This window comes from Pimephales promelas, chromosome 21, assembly GCF_988280905.1.
Source record: "Pimephales promelas chromosome 21, fPimPro1.hap1.1, whole genome shotgun sequence".
Classification (NCBI taxonomy): domain Eukaryota; kingdom Metazoa; phylum Chordata; class Actinopteri; order Cypriniformes; family Leuciscidae; genus Pimephales; species Pimephales promelas.
This window is the reverse complement of record NC_142789.1, coordinates 25,993,873-26,011,934: the sequence shown is the minus strand read 5'-3', so window position 1 is coordinate 26,011,934 and position 18,062 is coordinate 25,993,873. Positions and strand designations below refer to the sequence as shown.

The window sequence follows — 18,062 nt, the reverse complement described above, 5'->3', positions numbered from 1 at the left end:
GATGGCAAAACTGATTTTTCAGCATCTTCTGCGTCCAGCTGTACAGATTTATTTTTCATATTAAGCTTTGTTTCAGCATCTTTCTGTTCTGAAGTGTATGTTGGGTTTCCTCCTGAAAAACAATAGCAGCTTAAGGATCAGGAAGTATCTTAAGTGTCTTTTCACATTCCTGCCTTTCTTGTCTCATAAAAGCTTCTGAGTGTGTATGTTGTTTACTATAGTTGGTGTATTCTATTGTATATGTGTGTGTGTACATTTACATTGTTTACAACTACCGGTGTATTGTCTCCGGACAGTCACATGCTCTTGTTCGTTTGTCTGCTGTTTGTCGCAACTGTGGAATTTAAAGAGTTAATTCCTTTTTGTAGAGTTAATCAAAGCACCCTTTTTAATCTGTGCGTCAGCCCAATCTCAGATGGAAGAAACCGTCACCTCGAATAAGAGTTCACATGGCTAATTGATTTTTAGATGCTTAAAACATCAGCCGTGCACATAGTGTTCTCTCTCATCTTTCTCAAACTGGCGCATCGCCCGGTTCTGCTCAGTCAGATCTGCAGCAAGATTGCGCCGACTCTCCTCACGCATACGCATTAATTCTAGCTCATTCATCCCAGGACTATAAAACTCTGGGATGAGAGTCTTGGTGTAAATAGGGTGGGCTGGTTTTGAAAAGTCACATGACTATAAGAATTACTTTTGAAAGTGAGATCCGCATACTCGGCAGAGAGACCTAAAACATTTTTTCGACACTATGCCTATTCTAACGTCAACTCATCCTGACCCCTCTGCCAGTGCTCGGGATGCGGTCTCCAACCTTTTACTGTCATTTACGTATTGATCAGCACAAACAGCACTGCTGCTTATATGGTTGCTAAGCGGATGAGAGCTGACACTGAGGGTAGTGTCGCGTAAACAAGCCTTTTAACAGGATCAACCAACATATAAAGTGACAGTTTGACAACCACAGGTTTTTTTCTTTATATATGCCATTTACGGGCATTATTTTATATAATCTCAGTTTAATTTTGAAATTTGAATGCAACTATAGTAGTTTTTTAATGTTATGTTTTGTATTTGTAGTTGCTGAACGTGTTTTACCCTACTACTTTTCAAACCCAATAAATAAGAGTCATTGAACTGAATTTAATATTTTCTTCAAATAGTTATAGAAATTGGAAAAACTGATTTTACCGAGAACCGTAATATTTTTAATGGTATCGGTACCGACTACTAGAATTTTGGTACCGTGACATCCCTACCCAATACCATAGTTTTGAGGAAGCACTTTCTTTTGGATGCAGTGAACAGTCTGAACTAGGGGTGTGCATGAATTTTCGAAATATTCGATCTTTAATTATTATTCGAAAAATAAAATATCGAATTATTCGAACTATTCCAATTTGCTGGCAGTGAATAAATGCAGTGAATCTTGTTCAGAAATGGTGACAACTTAAAAAAAAACGAAACGTATTTTTTTTCTGTTAAAAGTAATTTAAATAAACAAATATTCGAATATTCAAATGCAATATTTTGTAGAAATGTGATTTGTGGGCATGAGGCTGAGCCATGATGTACCAAAAGTGGAAGGAGAGGAGAACAACGGGTGTTTGTTTGTGACTAAGTTTTGCTCCTCTCGGATGGATATAAAGCTTTTAGATGCGGCTGATGTGTTTTTGTATGTGATAAGAGGGTTTCTTAGATGAGTTTGACTGGAGAGCTCAGGGGAGATCTGCTGTCTGCCAGGAGACTTCAAGGCCTCTGGGCTACTGCTTGCTTGCTTTGAGACTGACACACACACACAAACACAATGCTCCGTCCTTCTGCTGCCTGCCGAGATTAATGAGACATGTTTTGCCCAGTCCAACACGCATACACACTCGGTCTTATTCACAAGAGCCCAAAGGCAGGTGTTTAATAGATATTACTCCGTGCATAACCTCTAACCAAGCACTTGATTTACATCACCACCACGCCTCTCAGTGGACCTGTTAGAGTCATTAGACATCACTGCGGTTCTTTAATTAAACATCTCACGGGCTGGAAGAAAATGCAGATGTTCCCGCTGGAGAATAATCTGATTTTTCAGTTCTTTTTGAGTGTTTATCCCTCATTGTTTTGATATGATTGTCAAGGGCACATGTGATGTGGGTTTCTGAAACTGCATGTGGTAAAGTGTACACATGGTCACAGGTCATGAGAATGACCGTCATGCTTGTAAATGCAACCGATCTAAGGTCATTTCTGTTGTGTGACTCGCACACATGGTAGTTCGGGCTTTTCTTTCTTAAGTTGTCTCTTGAAGTCTGTGTGAGGCCTCCGTTTGAACCCCTACCTCACTGATCATGGTAGACACTGCCTGGGGTCTTATAGATTTCTCGCTGATTTATTGACTTTTGCTTTAGTACTGTATTTTCAACAAATTTGTGTTGAACACACCATTAACTCCTTTTCAGCTTTGGCCAATAACTTGTTTTGCACCATTTTTTTTTTTGCTATAGGCATGACACCTCAAATCATGTGGTTTGTTTGAGGAGAGGTGTACGCTATTACTTTTCTAAGTACCTACAATTTTCACCTTGTGAACACTAAAAATTATTCAATTGAAGACTTTCATGGAAGGAGGAGCATAACATAAGACCAGAATCTGTCTTAGTGTTTCTTTAACAAAGATAGCCTCATAATGCTAGTGTTTTCATGTAGCAGCCATTTCTTCTTTATTTCTCTATGGATTTTCACCTCGACGGGAAATCTTGTTGCATTTTTAATCTCGTCACACCTTCAATCAATAATAGTTGTTTCTTCCTAGGGATAGTTTTTCAGTGTTTGGACCTCCTGCATCATGGCTCTGTTCGACCACAGACGTGGAAGTGCTAGAGGCAGGAGGAACTCTTGGCAATATCTCTCTCTCTGACCTTATGGGATTTGGAGGAAATGCTTTCTGCTTGGACCTTTTGTTCCGTTATTCCCTAAACTAGGACCTGCTTCCTCCCCACCCACATCTAACCTTAACTGTTTAACCGTCTCACCACAAAGGGTCAAAACACGTCATCTTTTGGCATGTCTCTGCACGTGGGGAAGAGCCGAAAATCGATATTTCCCCAAAGGGTGAATCTCAAAAAAAAAAAAAAAAAAAAAAACGTTCAAGAGCTAAAAATACATTTTATATGAAGAAAATTAATTATATTAATTTTTTTAGGACCATTGAGGTATGTTTAATAATGTTTAGTATATTTATTAATATATTTATTAATGACAGTTTTTATTACATTTTTCTCAAAAAATCTCATTATCTGTACTGTAATATGAAAAGGTTATAGTTATTTTAACATCTATATTTGTTTGAATGAATTTATTAATAGCAGCTTTTCATTTAAAAATGATTGTCATTATTACAGTATTAAGAGAATGTAGTTTTAATTGTCCCAAAAATTGAAAAATATAATTCGAATGAATAATTTAGCGATAATATAATTAATTTAATGATTTTGTTCATTATTAAAATTCAATTATTCTGTTGATTTTGGAGTCTGTTCTTTTTGAAGTATGACCAGGTCATTTCTTCATGAGATTCACCTTCTAACCATTGCAGGTATTATAATATTTTGTGGTCATGGCAGTATTGGCGAGATGCCACAGACTAAACTTCTTCATTCCTGTGGTTTTGACATCGCTTACTCATGTAAGGTAATATTGTTCACCTCACAAACCCCAAAACAGGACTGGAGAAAAGTCAAGTCAGTCTAAAAGCCTGAATATTAAAGCATCACACCATCTGAACAGCCTGTCATATCAGACCAGACCAGACTGGTTGGTGCAGCCCAAGATGGCCAAGACCGACCGCAGGCTAGGAATAAGGAACCAACCACCCTAAATTATAGAACAACTCAATGGCGATTATCTCAGTGTCATGAAAACAGCCCGATTAGGAGTTCATCATTACTGCTGATGTTGAGCTTGTAAAATCTGACACAGCACTTTGTTGCTGTACTTTTTAAAGGACCCAAAATGATTGATGCAGCTATGGACTCGAGGCTGTTCATGCCTCTGTTTGATGACAGTCACGATAAGCCAAATAGTGCTGTGGGCCCATGCAAGCACTATTATATTCTGTCCCTGTTTGCTGCTTCCTTTCTGTTTGAATGAAGAGTTTTGCGGTGCTGATTGAGGCCTGGGATGTTGAGGCTTTAACAGGGGTGTGTGTGTCTGTGTGTGTGAGGCTGGTTCAGCTGTAATTGTTGTGACCTAAATGATGGTAAACAGTGGCATTGCTGTCCACACAACCAGAGCCACATTGACACTGGCCTCTTTGTCCTTCTCTTTCCACCCCCTCCAATACACACACACACACACGGACCATTTGTAGCTCCATAAGGGCTATAGGGAGCAGGATGGTCCCAAGCAGACGGGACTGGCATGGATTTCCATCCCTGGGTGGAAACTGTAAGAAACGGGACTTTGGGACAATGGCCACGTGACTCTCTTTGGCATCCTAGGAGCCAAGTGTGGAAAGAGTCTTTTGTTTCTATTCTGCGTTTCCCAACGTATTACAACACAATTCCACTAATACACACGTGTGAGATGTTGTGGAAGAGCTTTAGATCTGATTTAGGGGGAAGCTAATGTGGTTTCCAGAGCTCCTTAGTTATTTTTCCTTCTGGATTGGATTTCCTTTTAGGTTTAGAGATATTTCTTTTGGGACCGGTTGACCGTTTGACCGTTTTCAGAACAGCTTTGTCATTGCCGATTCACTATCCAGCGGTTGTTTTAGCGATGAAACTGTTAAGTAACATCGAGTGCAAGCAGTGTTCAACTAATTTTTAGTACCACTTTCTTCAGGAGACATGACTCTTTTGAAGCCACAGCATGCACGACCTTGAGGCGGATGGGCTACAACAGCAGAAGACCCCACCGGGTACCACTCATCTCCACTACAAATAGGAAAAAGAGGCTACAATTTGCAAGAGCTCACCAAAATTGGACAGTTGAAGACTGGAAAAATGTTGCCTGGTCTGATGAGTCTCGATTTTTGTTGAGACATTCAGATGGTAGAGGCAGAATTTGGCGTAAACAGAATGAGAACATGGATCCATCATGCCTTGTTACCACTGTGCAGGCTGGTGGTGGTGGTGTAATGGTGTGGGGGATGTTTTCTTGGCACACTTTAGACCCCTTAGTGCCAATTGGGCATCGTTTAAATGCCACGGCCTACCTGAGCATTGTTTCTGACCATGTCCATCCCTTTATTGCCGCCATGTACCCATCTTCTAATGGCTACTTCCAGCAGGATAATGCACCATGTCACAAAGCTTGAATCATTTCAAATTGGTTTCTTGAATAGTCACCAGATCTCAACCCAATAGAGCATCTTTGGGATGTGGTGGAACGGGAGCTTTGTGCCCTGGATGTGCATCCCACAAATCTCCATTAACTGCAAGATGCTATTCTATCAATATGGGCCAACATTTCTAAAGAATGCTGTCTTTGCTGTCTGCCCTCTAAGTAGCACACTAGGTTTTTGACAGAGCTAGTGTGTGTTACAGTTGACCAGCAGGTGCAGCCGTTTTGAAGGTGTCTCACCCACAGACCATTAAAAGCTTGTTTACTGAACACACAAACTTCCCATTACGTCACCAAAGAATGGTGTGTATTGGCGTTTTAGGTATGCCAAATGTGTGCACTAGCTTGTGAAACCACACAAATGTGTGACACATTTGAACTTTCTTATTAAGAACAACATTTCCTAACTCTATCGATATGACCACTGGGCGATAAATCAACCTTGGGGGAAAAAATTAAGGCTATCAAATAAATTTTCCAGACAGCCCAATAAACAGCTGACAGTTTTATCCATTTACTCGATATAAACAGGGGCATAAAAACAATCAGACTCGCCCATCTGCGGGGCATCATCAGTCTGCGTTCTAGTCTCCGGTGCATTGATCAGGGCCAACCACACCAGAAGTGCTTGACTGGTTTCAGAACAGCTCTGTCATTGCCGATTCATTATCCAGCGGTTGTTTTAGTGGAGCGTGTAACATTTCAGATGGCCCAAGAGACACCGCAAGGATGTTCAGCACTTATTAAACCAACCTACGCTTCATTAATCCAAAGTATTCAGTTTGTGAGTGTGAATGTGCATTTGTCTGGTTGTTCTTATATTTTGTCAAATAGTACATAATTCATAAATAGTTTTTTTTAATTGATAAACACAGGCCTCCTACGCAAACATCGACTGCAATCAGTGTTCTTTTTTAGTAAGACTTTTAGTTCATTTAACATCTCTCTGCAAAGAGAAACCTAATGGAAATGTCTTGTTTTGTGTTTCAGCTCTCAAGCTTTTAGTTCAGTCATGTTTAATGGATCCTCAGACTATATTACATTGAGAACTGCATGTGACTTCAAGATAGTAAAAGTAAAATGTGGCTTATTGACATTTAGCCTAATTGTTTTGGGCAAGTTGGCCTCCTGCAGAGTGACATATATATATATATATATATATATATCTTTTAATAATTTTTTTTGCACCACAGCTCTGACACATTCATATTTATTAGAACCTAATTTCTAGAGCCAGACCAATATTCGGCCGATATTAGGCATTTTCCAAACTATCAGTATCGGCAGTTATAATGGTCGATAAATGAATATTTCAAAAATAAAATAAAAACGGACGAAACAAGCTTCAACCATGTCATGAGTGTTGGAGTTGTATAGTTTGTCCACCAGAAGGCACTCTACACTGTCCCTGTTGGCAACACTCGTGTATAGATGGATCTCTCCTTGGCCTGCTATATTGAAAATTTATATTTTACAATTTGCAGTATGACATAATCCATTGCAAAATTATGGCTCATCATAGACTAGCTAACCACAAAGCTAGCTAATGCTTACCGCTAACGTAAGTTTCCTTTTAAAATGCATTATCATATTATTTTAGTTAAAACTCATACATAATAACTAATGTCAGGGAAATCTGTTAATGTTTTTTTGCTCGTTTCTGAAAAAAAATAAAAAAATATCGGCCGATATATCGGATTTTAAAACCAACAAATAGTTGTATCGGTATCGGCCTTTAAAATCCTTTATCGGTCGGGCTCTACTAATTTCTTGATGCTTGTTCATTGGAAAAAAAAAGCGTGGACTTTTTTTTTTCTTTTTTTTTACCACCCATGTATATTTAATTTTTTAATGCATTTTGCATAAAGGCTCCCTTCAGATTATTAGTCCAGCATTGCTATTAGACTTGTACCAGAGAGCAGAAGAGAACAGAGAAGAGTGAGATGAATTTATTAAGTGAAGAGAGATCACGCTCTGCTTGTGAAGGCCTGGAGATTCCCAGATTTTGAGCAGAAAGGAGCTAATGCCTAGCAACCGCGTCACAAAGAGCGGCGAACTGTGAGTTTCTAGAGCTCTGAATGCAAAAACCCAAAGGACGAATGAAGTAAGAGAGAGAGAGCGAGAGCAAGAACTTAAGTCTGTTTGATCACACACATGATCTTAGCATTTTAAATAAGTAAATTACTTGCTTATGATTTCATAAGTTAAGAGCTGCAACATAAAAAAAAAATAAGACGGGCAGAGTGGACAGACGGAGACAGATGTGTACTGCTGTGACCTGGGTCGCAGCTGCAGCAACAAAACCGAATTATTATTATCTCCACTGTGAACCTGTTTGCCTCAGAGCATAATGACCATAAAAACTCAGCCAGACACACTGGCCCCAGATCAGCAGGAGACACCTGAGCTCACTGGCACATTATTGGTACTGTATTGGTGCTCCTCTTATTAGCGTAGCCCATGCTGTCATTCACACGCCCACGCTTTCCCTTAGATCCGAGGTACCCCAACCTGAACCGTGTGATGCGTTGAGGTGTTTGGATAGCATAAACGCCACCTGAGACCAGGACATTTGCACACATGTGGTCTTGAGTCAACATGAGCCAATATTTTTGGTAGAGTTTTGTTGTCGTTATTATTATTATTTATTTATTTAATTGTGCCTCTCATTTCCTCCCTTTTTGCATCTTTGTTTTCATCTGATTTTCACTTAAAGGTCATCTTTAAAAGCACTAATAATTTGATAGTTGTTGTATGCTGTACATTACGATGTTGTGATGCCTAAATTCACTTGTGGCCTTTAAAATAATTGATTTTAGTTTTTGATTAATTTATTTAAAAATCTATTTTTTTTTATCATGAATTGGAATCACTATAATGTGAAATTATTATTGTGCATCCCTGAAAAATTGCAAATCACGCTCTTTTTAAAAGTAATGTTGATGCTGACTAATTTAAACTTTAAACTAATTTAACTTTAAACTAATTTAAACTTCAAAGTACTGTAAAATTCAAACTAATTTAAACTTAAGGCTAATTTAAACTTAAGACTAATTTTAAACTTTAAACTACATTAAATTTCAAACTAATTTAAACTTCAAAGTACTTTCAAATTCAAACTAATACATTTTTTAAGAATAATTTAAACTTTAAACTAATTTAAATTTCAAACTACTTTAAACTTTCAAACTTTCTGTTCCAAACTTTGACAAGCCAACTTAAAGTTTGTCTCGACGAACTTTTTCTAGTTGTGGATATTAATCTCCTTTTCCCAAATGGATTTTTTATTAGTATTATTCTTAAGGAAAAACTACTGCCAATCTCTGGCCAAGATGTGCATGTTGCTTAGGACGTTAGCTCATAAAGTGAAAACAGGTTTGGTTTGGTTTTAATGAAAATTCAGGCCTTATCGTGAAAACTTTTAGAAACAAGATAAACACTATTACTGTCCCAGTGGAATCACTAGTAATGTTTACAATTAGTTTTGTGGGAGATGGCACACAAATTTCAGTTCTGAGACCCTACCAAGGATCTACAACTATAATTGAACAAATCGGAGAGATGTAGCATGCTTCAGTGTGTAGCTCCTTTAAGATCCTTTAAAAGAGAGTTTTGGAGGTAATCCATCACAACTTCTGTTCGGTTGAGTGCTGCTCATGCAACGACCTTTGTCTTTTGTTATAGTTTGAAACGTATTCTGTTGAAGTGTCGCCAATGCCTGATGTTTTATTCACAGACAATAACTAAAACACATGCGGCCACATCCTGCAGGTGCACAACACTAGTAGTGTGAATACTAATACACAATAGATGGGGTGATTCATACAGGCATTCATTTTCCCATGCGGGCCATCCCGTCTCCTGTCTGTCCTCTAAGGGATTGAGCACAATAGGAGTTCACAGCTTGCGTTTGTTCGATTTGTTTATTAACCTTTTAAATACTCATGATTGAATGCTTATACTTTTAAATACGAATAAAAAGTCAGAGGAAGAAATTTTCATATATATATACAGTATATATATATATTAGAAAAAAGTTAACAAGAATCTTAACTATTTAGATAATTATAACAATAACTATATCCATCACTGCAATTGGCGTGTATAATAAGCAAAGTTACGTCGTCTGCCTCTTTAAATGCTTGCGCTCTGTAAAGCCGTGGATTCTGATTGGTGGTCTGTTGTTATTTGTCTATCATTCCTCTGTGTCATTATTGTTACAGCTGTGGTTTGATGTTCCCTATTGTTTTAGAATTAGAACAATTATTAAATCTTTATAGTCATTGTTATAGTAGAGACCTATCTAAAATATTACTATACACTGACTGCACAGTAGGTTATCTACAGGGAGTATTACAATTTCTCTCGTTTTAATTTTAACAATTAACCCCTGTTGTGCAGCAGTTTGTTTGGAATAATTTGACAATCTCATTAGTAATACAGGATTGTGATTGGACTGAAGGCGTTCATGCTCATGTATTTGTACATGTATATCTCATATAATTCGTAGAAAAGCTCAGAAAGTGATGCGTACTCTCCTGCCAGTCACCACTCCGAAACAAATAGCTTAAATGTGACGTTGATTGAATTTAGCTTTTCAACACAATTAGTGATATCATTATTGTGTCAGTGATGTGCAAAACTACATATCTGGAATTAAAAAAACAAACATTTTAGGGTTTCATGACTAGGGTTGGGTATCGAGAATCGAGTATCGATTGGAACCGGGACTAACTTTTCGTTTTTCCCGGAATCGTTCAAAAGTTAAAATTTCGATTCCTAGTTTCGATATTCACAAAAAAAATAATTATAAAAAAAAATGTTTCGATATTCACAGTCCGCCGAGCGGAAGAAGAAACCGCTGAACAACACCAACGAAGAAGCGTCTACCGGAAGTGTTGGCATAACCACGCGATTCGAACATGAGTACCTTACGTCAGCGATCCAAAGTGTGGCTTCACTTTTCTAAAAATAAAGAAATCTCGGCAAAATGCAAAATTTGTGACAAAAGGAGTATTTTTACAGAAGGAGTATTTCCTTCAGAAAGGGTTATTTCCTTCAGAAAGGCCGTTGGTTCGCTAAACTTTTTCGACCCTGCCTCTTAAAAGAATCGGAATTGAGAATCGTTAGGAACCGGAATCGAAACAAGGAATCGGAATCGGAATCAGAATCGTTCAAATTCAAACGATACCCAACCCTATTCATGACCCTTCAATGCTAACTTTCTAAACGTGCAGTAGCAGCAAAAATCTCTCAAATGAAAGCTGCAAATTGATGCATGGATAAAGTTTGAACGGCTGCCGTCTCCGTAAGATGTGAGAGATCTGATTTTGCATGTCTTAGGTGTTGACACCAGCTGCTCAAGTGTGAAGTTGTCTCTTCACATAGAAAAAGTGGGTGTGAGAGTGTGGCATGTTGACAGGTGTGCTAACACTAGGATTTTGAACTCAGTATCTTTTGAGATCCTACTACACACTAGGGATGAGTCATGATTTTCAAATACCTGATTAGTTGAATTATTATAGAATATCAAATTGGTTGTGTGATTATTGTCTATAAAAATCCCTGATGTTTTCGGTGGTGTCGCATTCATGTAACCAGAGGGTGGCGATGCCAATAACGTACCTAAAAGCTATCAATCAACTCTCAGACAACAAAAGAAGAACACATGGTCTCAGAGCTTGTAATATATATAAATATAAATGTTGCATAATGCACCTTTTTTTTCTAGTCGATTAACCGTTGTTCATTTAAACTATTAGTCTAATCGCATATTTATATTAATTTAATTACTTAAATATAAACTGGAGAGAATAAGAGTGTTTACATAATATATAGCCTATTCCGCACCCAAGCAAACCCATAAATTTAGCCAAAAAGAACCAGCTAAAGTAACAATGTAATGTCAAATATAGCAAGGGGACATTTTAATTGTTGATTAATAAACTAGCGTTTTCAGTGTCAGGGTCGGACTCGGCTGCAAAGAAGTTGACGATGCTGAATCGCCATCTTTGTTGAAGTGAACGCGCCCATAGAGAGAAATGCACATTTCATTCAGATTGCATAAGCAAAGAGTAGTCTGTCTCTTGTCGTTTTGAATTGTTTAAAAGTACGCCTAGAGATTTTTTTCTAGATATTTCTACGCTGAGTTTCGGTTCATTTATGAGACGAGCTCCAGTTTACATGCAATGCGAGTTATCACGCCGTCTGCAATATTTGCTTCTTACTTATTAAATCTAGGCCATTGGTTGACGAAACATTGATTTTAAATTTATGCAAACCGAAATTCCCTTTAAAGAAAGGCTTTCTACAAAACAAAATTAAACGAAGTGGTCGAAATCCTGTCTGACCCACTCTGTCCCGATATATATTGATCTCTCATGCTGTTCACTTTTCATATAATCAACATAGATGAATTTAAAAAATAACATTATATTATTTAAACCATATGTTTTCTTTAATGGACGCAACACATAGGCTATAGGCCTACAGTAAGCTACAGAGAAATTTAATGTTGGAGCGGGATTTGAGCATGAGGGGGAGGGGTGCGATTTTTCGAATAATTCCCAGCAATCTTCGAATGTTATTTTTGCTTGAAATGCCCATCCCTACCACACACACTCATCTCTTTATGATCTTCTGATACTGTTTCAGTGGCGTTTGAGGGCAGCATTTCATGGTTTCTGCTCAGTTTAGAGCATAAGCTGGGTTTAGAGTTGTGTAAGAGGGTCTCAGACTGATGGCCGGGGGCAGCGCTCTATCTCGGAGCTGCTAGTCATGTGACACAAACATGTTTCCCTCAGCGCAAAATGTGCCAGTCTGCATCTGATGCGTCGGTCTGACGTGTGCATGTTTGTTTTTGAGATGTTAGTTGGTGCTTGTGGGAGCTTTTTGGTTCTTGTGTATGGCCGTTATGTTTTGTGTGTTTATGTAATGTTCAAATGAGGGAGTTAGATGCCAAATGAGTAGCATGCCCCCACAGGCCTGTGGAAATTACATTGATAAGACCTCGTTTCCTGTTTGTGAAGCACTCAGACATCACCATTAAAGGCCAAACTTGATAAACACCAGGTCTGGTAGAGAATGGAATGCTCAAGATCGACAGAGTCAGCAAGACTTGAGTTACACACACACACTGCAGGGTGGACATTAGCACTAAGACTCTGACTAGACGGAGGAAAAAACATTGACTGTGTGCTTGCTTTCCTGTCTGAGGATGAAATGGGTGCATGAGTGTGTTTTTTAACCCTGTTTGTTTTGTGTTTGTCACAGGTGCTGGAGAATCGGGGAAGAGCACCATCGTAAAACAGATGAAGTGAGTAAATCGACAATTTTCTCTTACCCTCTTTCAGACAGCTGTTAATGCTGCTGTGGATAATATGTGAGAGAGCAGCTGCAACTCTACAATTAGAAAATGTTGAAAAAGAAAATAACTTAAATACGCACACACGTCCGTTCACATGGCACATTGGGATTTTTTTTTTTTTTTTTGCCCGTGATTAATGAACTCAGTGCACATACTCGTACACAAACCCCTGAGCTCCAAGGCTAGTTTAGAACCATTCATTTCATTTTCACAGCTTCAATGAATCAGTTAAAAAGGCCGCTAGCTAGTCAATCGAATAGACTAGAATAGAAATTCAATGTACGAAACCAGAGATAACTCTGTTGTTTAACTGAAGGATTGAGTTGTGACATTTTGATTATTGTTTTTTTTAATTAAATGCAGGCATGGATAAATCGCAAACAATAATATCAATAACATGCCTTTTGAGAATATATATTGGGTGAATTTCTTTTTCATGCCGACTTTAATTAGTGCAGGTCGTTCAGCAAGTTTATTTCACCATAACAGAAAAGCGATCGTTAAGACATTTTACATTAATTCTTGCTATAGCACCCCTTAAAACAATAATAATACATTGTGGAATCGTGTTTGCCATGTTGGCGTTCTTGAGAAGAGTGTTTTCAGGTCTTACAGATAGATGGTATGTCTCACCAAGACAGAAATTTTTAACATTAGGATTGTTGCAACCATAACCATAACACTAAAGGCTAAAAATGCTGTTAACTTGCATGTCATTTTAGCTCACGCTCACTCCCATAAGCAGCTGTGGATGTGGGAGTGTGTGTGTGTGCGTGTAGTCAGGCCCCTGGAAGGAGATAATAGTGTTTATCTGACCTTGACCTGCTGCTCTTCTTGCACGTCTTTTTCCCAAAGTAGTTTTACACTCTAATCACTCTGATGGAAAATGTTTATTATTATTGAATGCATCCCTACACGCACACACTTTTTAAAAAAAATATTTATTCTGTTATAATAGAATTACATTATTTAAAAATTACTCTAGAGACAAGTTCTGCTAAGTTATACCCGAGACTATCCCCTCAGGTGATATGTTTGCCAAGTGTGACAGAGTGAACTAGCTCGCTTGCATCTCCATGGGCCAGAGCTGACAATATTAAAGAAATCTCTATAGATTTGCAGTCTGACAAGATCCATAAGACCATTCCCATCGGCAATTGCAAATCAATTCAGCGACTATTCAGTTTCGTCCAATGCAAAGGCTTGTTGATATAAATATGTTTTATTTTAGATCCAAATGCTAAAATCTAATGTTTTTAACTCTTACTCTTTTGTGCCATCCTGACATTTCTATTTGTTTATTTAGTATCGTTTGGTTTCTCTGAAATTTAAAATGATATATAATATTATATTAATTTATATTTACATTTATTATAACATTTACACCTGAAATTAACATTATCAAAGATTAACAAATGCTGAAGAAGTATTGTTCATTCTTTGTTAATGTTAACAAATGTAGTTGACTAATGAACCGTATTATGTAATTTGTTCATGTGATGCAAAAACATTGAAAAAGCTTAATATCTTTGTGTAAACCATGATTATTTTTTTCTGAATTATTTTATAAATAGAAAGTTCAAAAGAACTGCATTTATTTTGAATAGATTGAATGGTAAACACATTTTTACTGTGAATTTTTAACAATTGAATGTGTATTGGAATATATATATATCGTATCAAAACAATGATGGCTAAATATCCTTTACAACACTGATCAATTGATCGTCTGGGTGTCTTTTTTTGCAGGATTATCCATGAGGATGGCTACTCGGAGGAAGAGTGCAAGCAGTATCGAGCGGTGGTCTACAGTAACACCATCCAGTCCATCATGGCCATCATTAAAGCCATGAGCAACCTCAAGATTGAATATGACGACAGTGGCAGAGCGGTGAGTACATACAGCATTACCTCAGCAAAAAAAAAATCACACACACACACGCACATATCCTGAGATACATTAGACCTGAGCCTGTGTGTAACACTATACACTGCCCAACAGCCTCAGGTGATCCTTTTATAACTTTCAAAATGTCTAAACTGCCACCTTTAATCAATTTAATCCATCCTCTCTGAATAAAAGTATTAACTTCTTAAAAAAAAAATGTTGTACGATCCTGAGAATATTCAAATGCAACTTTTTTTTTATATTTACATTTATTCATTTAGCTGACGCTTTTATCCAAAGCGACTTACAAATGCTATATATGTCAGAGGTCGCACGCCTCTGGAGAAACTAGGGGTTACGTGTGTTGCTCAGGGACACATTGGTGTCTCACAGTGGATCCGAACCCGGGTCTCTCACACCAAAGGCATGTGTCTTATCCACTGCGCCATCACCACCCCATTTCTTTCTGTTAGAATGATGAAACTTGTGCATCGTGACCTGCAAAAAATGCATAAAGCTAGTCAGTCACATTACAAATAGTGATTCCAGCCTTCTCTTTTCCTCCTTGTTGTGTGATATCCATTAGATACTCGCATGAACGGTCCACTGGCCACATGAGAATAAGACGAAGAAAATCTCACTGTCCTGTTCTGTGTCCTGATCAAACACTGCACAATAAATCCCTTTTATTCCTCTGTCTATGCACCAATTCTCAAAACTTGTAAAGTGTAAGGGGTAGGGTTGGGTATCGAGAATCGAGTATCGATTGGAACCGAGACTAACTTTTCGTTTTTCCCGGAATCGTTCAAAAGTTAAAATTTCGATTCCTAGTTTCGATATTCACAGTCCGCCGAGCGGAAGAAGAAACAGCTGAACAACACCAACGAAGAAGCGTCTACCGGAAGTGTTGGCATAACCACGCGAGTCGAACATGAGTACCTTACGTCGGCGATCCAAAGTGTGGCTTCACTTTTCTAAAAATAACGAAATCTCGGCAAAATGCAAAATTTGTGACAAAAGGAGTATTTTTAAAGAAGGAGTATTTCCTTCAGAAAGACCGTTGTTTAGCAAGGTTAGCTAAACTTTTTTGACCCTGCCTCTTAAAAGAATCGGAATCGAGAATCGTTAGGAACCGGAATCGAAACAAGGAATCGGAATCGGAATCAGAATCGTTCAAATTCAAACGATTACCAACCCTAGTAAGGGGAAAAAAAAGAGAATGAGCAAGTGAGAGTGTTTGCTTGCTATCTAGAATGTCTAGAGAACAGCCTGAAGGCAGCAGTATGTTCAGTGCATATGATCCACCTGAGGCTTTGGAGAAACACTGATCTCTAATCAGCACAGATTTATCCTCACTATATTTTAGAATCAGTGATAGTCTAGATTTACGGTCATTCACTGAATCTACAAGGTTAACACCGTCTGAATGTAAGGAAGTAGGATGCGGGAGTTTCGAGACGTTTTTTTAAAAGTCAAACTTCTTTTAACTCGTCACATCATCTTAAAAAAGCACTCATGAAACAGAAAATTAAGTGAAGTATATGGCTTCTTTAAAATAATAGATTTTTTTTTTTTGTAGTAGCAGTTTGTAGTTTAATTAGACGGGTGAACGGAGAGATGGATTGTGACTCCGCGCTGGGATTAGAGCTGTAAAGTGCTGTGAGAGAAGCTAACAACATCTCTCCATCACCTTTAATTAGTGAGAGAGAGAGAGATCTGTTGGAGACATTCCTCAAGTGTGAATCTTTCTTTCTTGTTTATGGTGTGTTTGAGGAGGGATGTGCTCAACTATGTATTTTAAAGTCGATAAGTCAGTGGGTTGTCTGAACGACTAGTTGATTAGTCTGTTAAGGAGACCCTGTAAGCTAGTTCAAGAGTCGCTCAGATGAATTTCTGAATTTCCCATAGACTGGAGACGTCTCTTTAACTAGAGGTGCGTGAGAGATTGCATGGAGTGCAATTGAACCAATCATTTCATCCACTTCTATTAGTAACAGGACAAACTAAATATAGATGAACATCAGAAGGTATGTTAAAAAAAGATAGAGCTGGGCGGTATATCGAGTTTGTTTGATATATCGATATATTGTTTTAGAAATGATATGGAATGAGGCAATACCGTTTATATCGATACAGTAGTTTGATACGAGCACATCTGAAAAATCGCAGTGTGAGCTGCTGCAGTGAAAGTACATAGTACAATTTGTCCGAAACATGACACAAGCTTATATTAAGGGCTTCAAAATAACTGGTAAGATATAGTTGACAAGTTTAAAGCAGGTTGCTCTGACAGATACTGTCGCTGGCTGACAGGCTCTTTCCTCAGTGCTTAACTTACATTTCACAGGTATATTTCCCATATGTATGTTAGAAAGTCAAACAAATTTGTCCATTTGACTTGCAGTGGCCCTCCAGGACCGGATTTGAGGAACCCTGGTTCACAGCATTAATTGAGAGTAAATTTTCCATGCACTTTACCTAATAGGCCCCACATAAATCAATATATAGAATTTAATCGAATCAGAATCTAATCGAATTGGTGGCGTGTGAAACCAAATTGAATCAAATTGTGAAATGTGTCGATACCTAGCCCTTAGTAAATGATTTAATTTACTGCAAATGTTGTCTCTTCCCGTTATTTTCTTGTCGGAGTGTGCTAGAATGCTTTGTTTACATTTGTTCTGGCCCTGTTTACACCTTCTATTAAGATGCTTTTTGGTCGATCGGATCTCAAGTTGACGAGGCAGACACATACCCGTTTACACCTGGTGTTTTAATCCATCTCTTTTGTCCACTTTCAACCACTTCTGTCCTTACTTCTTCTAGGGGAGGGTCTCTGGGTGGATAAATGTTTGGGATTTTTTCAGATGTTTTTCGATCTAATGGACAAACTAACAGTTCTCTATCAATGTTGGTACCATAGCAAAAATCTCTTTATCTAACCATTGAAGGAGTTAATGATTAATGCTAATAATGATTAATAACATTTGTCCCAGTGTTTTCCGTGTCTCTCAAAGCACTGTTAACAGTAAATACTGCTCCACATGAACTCATCTTTGCATCCGCTCTGACTTTGGGTCGCTCATAATGAGCATTTGGGAAAGCAACATGTGCTAACCATCTTCCTGAACTTGTAATAAGAAGCACTTATAAACTGACTGTCTGCTTCCTGCGGTTTTCTGCCAAAATAAAGGTTAATGATTTACAGTTTGAAAATTGATAAATTAAAGAGACATGAATATTAGTATTAGAATTTTACTGTAATTTTAATCACAATTTAAATCTACGTTTTTTTCAGGAAAAAAATGCTGTTTACAGATTTGAGTGATTTCTGACAAGTAGTAGAGATCCAATGTATTCCATAAAAAAACATCTCCATCTATGTTTGATTTGACTCTGTTACTACTTAACTTTAAAAACCGCTGTGCGGAAGACAGGAAGTGAAACGCCGGCCAGTGTACCTTTTAAACC

At 37.9% G+C, this 18,062-nt stretch overlaps 1 protein-coding gene across 2 annotated transcripts in view; it reads left to right on the top strand.

Moving 5' to 3' along the window:
* The window catches only part of gnai2a (guanine nucleotide binding protein (G protein), alpha inhibiting activity polypeptide 2a), a 60,998-nt gene that overhangs the window by 31,790 nt on the left and 11,146 nt on the right, over positions 1-18,062 (top strand). For both annotated transcript variants that reach the window (XM_039673597.2, XM_039673596.2), the window contains exons 2-3: positions 12,610-12,652; positions 14,453-14,594. In XM_039673597.2, the coding sequence (XP_039529531.1) occupies positions 12,610-12,652; positions 14,453-14,594 (185 nt within the window). The remainder of the gene's footprint in view (positions 1-12,609; positions 12,653-14,452; positions 14,595-18,062) is intronic.